Raw genomic sequence first — 7,872 nt, 5'->3', positions numbered from 1 at the left:
CAAATTTTCAAGCCAAAAATTTCATTTTAAATTAAATAACTTATAAAAATCATTTCTCAAAACGTAGCTGATAACATAACGTTCCATAAACCATAGCAATTATATTTCCGAAATCATATCATCAAGTAGTAATAAAAACAGAGTACAATCCCATGAATCACAAAATGCGGAAACTGATGTGCGTGTGATGTGCAGCTACCGTGCCGGCTCATTCCCCTTTGATGAAGAGGTACCTGAAACAAAACTAAAAAATGTAAGCATAATGCTTAGTGAGTTCCCCCATCATACCACGTACCATACAATCACATAGCATACATATTGCTAGGCAATTCTGGGGTGCCCGACCTACCCGGCCCGACCATTCTAGGGTGCCGACCTACCCATGTCAAGCCGTTCTGGGGTGCTGACCTACCCATGTCAAGCCATTCTGGGGTGCTGACCTACCCTTCGGTCCTAACAACCGAACTCCGGGGACTATTTCACCCCTTACCATTACTACCACATATATCATAACATAAACATGCTGTCAGGCATATATGGGGTACCTGACCTACCCTTCGGTCCAAACAACCGAACTTGGGGACTAGTCCCCTCCTACTACCACTATCACATATAACATATCATGCTAACATATAACATATCAGGTAGTAGCAAACCAGACAATTATCATAAAGACAATTATCCTGACTATAATCAACTACTAGTGGGTCGGCCTTGGTGCCTTAGACCTACTTCTACTGGAAGGTAACTCACCTCGATGTCGTGCAGTGTTTGAACTGTCCTCGGTACAAGAATCAACTCGTCTCAACTCCTAAGTTCCTACACAACAATCTTTCCTGATTACTATCTCATGTTCATAACCCTCTTACAAAGGTCAACTCAAGTCCAAGTCAGAGTCAAGGTCAAACCCTAGTCAAAGTCAACATCTGGTTGCCTCGACTCGCCGAGTCCCCATGTTCACCTACTGCCTTAATCCCGTCCTTACTCGTTGAGTCTAGCAAGAGCTCGATGATTTCACCTTCAACAACACATCTGACTATCTTCAACCGACTCGCCGAGTTCGTCCTTGAACTCGTTGAGTTCATCTTCATCCATATGAAGATGTTCGGTCTATGACTCGCCGAGTTCATCCTTGAACTTGTCGAGTCCGTCTTCATGTGGTTGGGACATTGCCTTGAACTCGCCAAGTTTGTTCACCCACTCGTCGAGTCCTATGATTTCCAGGTCCATAACAAACCCTTAGCAGGCTAAGTGTTCCTTCCACTCAACAAAAACCATTTCTAGAAGACGTTTGGGGGGAAAAGCGTCCCGACTCGCCGAGTCACCCAAGCGACTCGCCGAGTCCCTCCTAGTCCAAAACTATTCAGTCGATTATAATGGGTCTTAATGCACCAAAATCATAGATCTGGCCTCCTAGGGTCCCTTTTACATGTAAAGTTCCAATCTTGACGTACATGCATGAGGGTTTTCAGCTCAAAAAGCCATAAAAGAAGTCTACAAGATGCATGAGGTGCTTATGGCAACAAAGTTGGCACCTTTATGCCGTATGGACCCCCAATAGTTCCAGATCTAAAGTGCAACACCAAGCACATATACAAAATCTGATTATGGCTTCACTATGCTCATAAAAACGATAGAAATAGCCCCAAATCAAAATCTAAGAGATAGATGGTCAAGGTTCCAGCTTTATACCTTGAATGAGCTGAGAATGGTGTAAAACCTCTGGATCTTCTTGCTTTGACTTGAACTCCCAAGCTTCCTTCCTCCTTTCCAACAGGAACCGGGTGTTACACTTGGAGATTGGAATGAAACTTGGAAGTATCAATTTCTACGTATGTTTGAACAAATATAGAAAAGTAACAAAACGAAAAACCAGAAATCGGATGACAAACTCACATAAAAATCATTGAACATATCGAAATCTTCATTGAGAATCATGACAAACCAGTGTTGGATTTCCGCTAAGTGATGCAGAAGAGGTGGTAGGTTTTGGTCGGAGTTAACTCCAATGGGGCTTCAATTGGGTGTTGGTTGATGGTGGTCGTCTGTGTCATCGCCGATAATAGGGCCCGAGATTGATGAAATAGACGATGAAAGGGTCGGGGGCGCTAGGAAGCCGACGTTGGGGGTGGGTCTCCATAAAATTAGGGTAAGAGTATATCGATTTGGGAAGGAGGCGGGGCAATGAAAAAATGGGAGGGAATTGAAAATCAGGAAAAATAATTGAGAGGGAACTGAAACTTAGTGACAGATTTCAACTACAAATTAGCAAGGGATGTTTTCTGCCGCTGATTCTGTCGGTAATCTTTCTCTAATCCCTTGGTAAATGGCTTGAATTTATGGAATAGAAATCAAGGTGTTTTCTGTCGCTGATCCCTTGCAAATGCGTCGCTGATTAGCTAGGGAATAGTTCCGTCGCTGATACCTCTTTTTCTAGTAGTGGCGGAAACATCGGGCGGTGTAACTTAATTCTTTTATCATAGTTATTAAACATACATTGAACAGTACAAAATAATTTTTTAAATTACATACCTTTATATATAATAGAAAGTTACATTATTCTTGTGTTCCAAATAAGTATTACATAGTAATAAATATCACAAATATCATAGACATATTCATTATATCCGAAATAGACGTTCCATACGAGCATAACTTCACTTTTACATATTCATTATATCAAATACAAACTACAAAGACTCACAAATATAAAACATCAAATTTATGAATTATAAGTTTGTCATGACTTTTATTATTACAATTTAAATCATTATTGTATTGAATTACTATTAATTTAATTACCTATTTGTTAAAAACATCTTTTTATCATATCTTAATCATCGTCACTAATTATTTATTATTTCTTAAAAAAGTTTAATGTTTATGCTATGATATTAAACACAAATTTTATAATATGTCAATAATTTTTTTATTAATATATATTAAATTACTTATTTATTCGTCATTTCGCTTATATTAATTTCAAAAAAATTTCTTAAAAAATATGTAATATTTAAATCTTCATAAATAATTTTTTAATCGACTCATACATATAATAGATGAGTCTGATATTTATTTTTTGATAAACAAAAATTCAAAAAAGTTGTAGAGCGAAGAGGTTCGAATTCCATCGGTGAGGATCAAGTTTTCAACATTTAGCCCACTAACAACTTTATTTATTCACCTATCCCACGATTATTTAATTGTATACTTTATATAATGTGTAAATCCTTAATTAGCTTAGAAAGTAATCCATGTGCAGTAAGTCAATACTGGAATGCGGATTATATATTTTAATTCTCTTGTTCCGACCCTCCGACCCTATAAATACCACCATCTTTACCCATATTTCATTACAACATAAATCATTCATCTTCTTATATATTCTCCAAAGATAACTTAAAATGGCTGTTATTACTGTCGAGCTCGAGGTTGCTTCCTCATATCCTGCTTCCAAACTTTTCAAGGTCTTTAGTGAGTTCGATACCCTTGCACCTAAACTTGAACCTGAAACATACAAAGCCGTCGATATCATCCAAGGTGATGGTGGTGTTGGAACGATCAAAACCATTACATACGGTGATGGTAAGTAACTGCACCATTAATTACATAAGTGACTATTTGATTTTTGTTTGTTTTGATTTCAAAATAACTCATCATGATCACAAAATGATCTTAATTTTTAATGTCTAGTAAATTTGTCACTTATTACTCCCTAACAATTCTACAACCCATGCACAGCTGTCCCATTCACAAGCTCAAAGCACAAGGTTGATTCAGTTGACGTAAGCAACTATAGCTCAGCATACACCATCTTTGAAGGCGATGTCTTAATGGGCATAGTAGAATCTGCCAATCATCATGTAAAGTTTGTACCTTCTTCTGATGGAGGATCCGTATACAAGCACACAGTGGTGTTTACCTGCAAAGGTGACAATACTGTACCTGAGGAAACTATCAACCTTATGAAAGAAGGATTTAAGAAGAGCTTTAAGGGGTTTGAAGCCTACGCCATTGCTCATCCTGAAGCGTACTGAGTCATATGGGATCCACATGTTTTGGCTCAATAAGACACGGTTTGGTTTGTCAGTACCCATTAAGAGAAAAAAATATATATATGGTGTTTTTCTTTTACTTCAATTCTTCCCTTCGTCAACTATATTAATGGACATTAGTCCGGTTGTATCGTTCTTGTAAGTTGTTTGCATTTGATATTACAATAAATTAACAAAAACCACACGTAAATTAATTATGTTTGATGTTTGATTTCCAGAATAACTATTCTCTTCCTTAATTAGGCTAATTTGTCTCACCTCAACTTTTAAGATATAATTCATGTCACCTTTGGATTGGCTTATTTTCATCTTGCTACTTGCTTTAAAATTGGGTTACCTTTAGATTTGAAGCCCCAAGCACTTGGTTAGTTTTGTAAAGAGTAAAGTTGCCCTTGTATGACAAACATGACATATAACTGAAAATAAAGGGATCACAAAGGAATATTTTAGGATAGCATGATATTTTAACGACGACATATTCTGGCCAAGACTAAGACTATCAATATGAATACCATAAGAAAATCATGGCCATGGGATGCCCATATATATTCAACAATTGTTTTCTTCTTAATAGCTATGTCCAAATGTATTTCAATGTCTTGGATAATTTTACTAAAAATTACATTAACCGATACATGTTGGCCTTTAAGAGGATCGATGTCCTTATTAGTGTATTCGTTTAAGTCAAAACTCGAAATTGTATCCTGAAGATAAGACAAAACACAGAGATCATCAAAAGTCATATATACTTAGGAGAGAATATTGTTTCATATATGATGATAAATTCCACGCTTATTCACGATTCCTCAACAAGATCTCAAAATTGATCAAAGACAACCTTTTTATTAATTATAAATTGTTAACGTCGCAACTTCGTACACAATAAATTTAATTGACTGAATCTTAATGCCACTTGGACGATAATTAGAGTGTAGCAAAAAATATATTACATTGCTAATTGTAAGTTTGTAACAGTGGCCTACAAGTTGGATTTGGTTATACCGTTCAAATAAATTTTGTAACAATTTTATTATGCTGAAAGTCGTCATCCGGCCAATAATTAAATAATATTTTTTTCATTGATGTGAACTTTCATATGATATAGAGTATATTTATAGTTTATAATATCAAAATCAATTTAGTAATTTATGGTGTGTTTTTTAAATGAAAAGGATACAATGTTTAATAATATTAATCCAAATAAGTTTTAAACTAAGACATCATATATAATTGCCGTAGGATATTTCTCATATTTATGTGATTATACTTCATGTTTTTACTTATTATTATATTAGTTGACCTAAAACTGTATAACAAGGATTGTAGATTCTTGGAGATTTTCAAAAGTTTATAATTCAATTTGATAGTGAACACCCTAGTTTTAGTTTTTTAATTAATTGATTATTAAGAAAACCGGAGTATCTTACCTACAATTAGCATTATCCATAGATGCATTGAATTATTCAAACACATTACCAAGCTCACATGATTTAAAATGAATTGAATAATTCAAACGCGGCTTTATTTTTTCCAAACACTAGCTAATATTATAAAGTAATTAAGGTCGACATAGAGTTGGAGTCAATATTTATATGTATATTTATATATAATTTGCTAATAAATAAGTAAATAATTGTTGCCAAGTGTTCTTATTCTGTACATCAGGTTTTGATTTTTCCACTCATTCCAATTACTTTTTCTAATTATCGCTTTATCATTTCTTCTTTCACAAATTCAAAAAGGAAAATGATAATCCCTAAAAAATGTAAAATCATGGACATAAATATCGGTATTTTGTAAACTTAATGATAATATTTATTGGATAATATACACAACATATCTTTTACAGATCTATTCCTTAATCTCACCTTTTATGAGATTAGAAATATTGTTTCATTATTACATATATATAGCTCATTTTGTTTCGAACCAAATTTATTGTAGCGTACGTTTGGGTATATGATACGTCTGTATGTCGATTTATGAGTTGGTTAAAGTTGAGAAAATGTAAGAATTTAACTGGTCTAAACCTCTGTAATTGAAGCTTGACGATGAGTATTATTATAAATAATAACCATTTTCTTGGGGTTGTTTAGTTGGTTATCAACATCATTACATTTTTGTATTGATATTTTTTCGTGTGTTTTTTCTGTAAAAAGTATTGTTTGAATGGTATTACTTGTAAAAGGGTTTTATATGAAGGGTTTAATGACTAATCAGATAAGGTGTTTGATAAAACGCTTGAGAGAATGGAAGAGCCATGTAAAGTTTATTTATTTATTTATTTATTTATTTTATTTTATTTTTTATTTTTATAACAGTTTGATACATAAGCATCGTAAAGGTTGAATCTTGTGGAAGTCATTTCATCTTTATAAGAAGATTGTGAGTCATGGATTTGTTCCTCATACTACGGTCATTATTGTTTCATAAAAAAAAGTATTATTTTTTTGCTAATGTTCCTTTTCAGGTATAAATTTTTCCTATAAATGACTTTTCATGATTATTTTTATTTATTCTCATATAGCAGAAGATACTTACAAATTTAACACTAAGTAGCGGCTATGCAAGGGGCACATACTATTTGTATCCCATAAGATATGGTAGCTTATAATATCTTGTATCCCAATACGATGTAGTTATTGTAAAACTGTTAGGTGCATTTCATGCATTCATTTTGTAGTTTTAGTTCATAAAAGTGCATTGCATTTAGGTTTAAACTCATGCATTTTGTATATTTTTCTGGATTTTTTATGATGTGATTCCATTCACACACTTTTATGATATTTCAGGGATTTTTGAAGGTTGGATCTTGATGAAGGAAGTTATAAAGAGTTGGAGGCAAAGTTTCAGAAGTTTTGGAGCATTGAAGAGAGCGAGAATGAAGAAATAAAGAATTTGGCTTCACAGGAGTTTACATGGCCGTGTAAATGGTAGCTTATAATTTACACGGGCCATATAAACGTATATACAAGAGCATTCTACTTCGAAGGCCTGGAAGGATTGAGCATTCTACTTTTCTTGTTTACACGGCCGTGTAAATGGCACCCTTTAATTTACACGGGCCGTGTAAACGTCTCGACAGTTTTTAAAGAAGTTTTACTCTCATATAATTCAGACAATCAGTTTAGTGGGAAGTTAGGTCAGATTTTGGGCAGAGAGAAGGCGATTTTCAGAGCTTTTGGAAGTAGATTAACACTTGGAAACACTTTAATTTCCTTTTTGTAAGTCAATTTGAAGTTTAAATTGTTTGATTTGTAGTTCAACCTAGACATGTGTGGTTGATTTCATTATCATTTCCGAATCTGAATCCTTAAGTATGTGTTGTTAGGTTGTAACTTGATGATGTGTGTAAAATGCACTTGTTTTATCCCTACTTTTATTAATAAATTTAGCACACAAAGGCAGTGGACCTGTCTTTTAGTGGTATAGTTTAGTAAGTAAGGTATCGAACTCAGGGAACGCAAAATTAAACTAATAACTAATTTTAACTAAAACAATTAATGAAAGTAAAAGGTTTTCTTCTAGTTTTACAAGACTACAAACTTAAGCACACCATAAAACACTTAATTAACTAAATAACTAAAGCAAACAACTAATTCACCAAATTTGATAAAGATGTTTCTATTTAGGTTCAACCAATTCACTCCTATGGTTATTTGTATTTATGATAGATTAATTGTTATTGGCTACCAATTATAGTGGTTAGGTTCATGTTCATTGCTCCTAACCCTTAGACAATTAACTAATTTAAGCGGTGATCAAGTGTTTAAACTAATTAATTCCCTAGATTAATGATTTGGATTAAATAAGATTT

General features: G+C 33.7%; 1 protein-coding gene across 1 annotated transcript; it reads left to right on the top strand.

Annotated features, from left to right (window-relative positions):
- Positions 1-3,349: 3,349 nt before the first annotated feature.
- On the top strand, positions 3,350-4,097 carry LOC111914136 (root allergen protein). The gene is made up of 2 exons (XM_023909881.3): positions 3,350-3,585; positions 3,742-4,097. The coding sequence occupies exons 1-2, from the start codon at positions 3,405-3,407 to the stop codon at positions 4,035-4,037; spliced, it is 477 nt and encodes a 158-aa protein (XP_023765649.1). The 5' UTR covers positions 3,350-3,404; the 3' UTR covers positions 4,038-4,097.
- The last annotated feature ends 3,775 nt before the right edge of the window (positions 4,098-7,872 follow it).

Source organism: Lactuca sativa, chromosome 6, assembly GCF_002870075.4.
Source record: "Lactuca sativa cultivar Salinas chromosome 6, Lsat_Salinas_v11, whole genome shotgun sequence".
In the NCBI taxonomy this organism is placed as follows: domain Eukaryota; kingdom Viridiplantae; phylum Streptophyta; class Magnoliopsida; order Asterales; family Asteraceae; genus Lactuca; species Lactuca sativa.
Note: the sequence above shows the minus strand (reverse complement) of the source record. Positions and strands in the feature narration are given on the sequence as shown.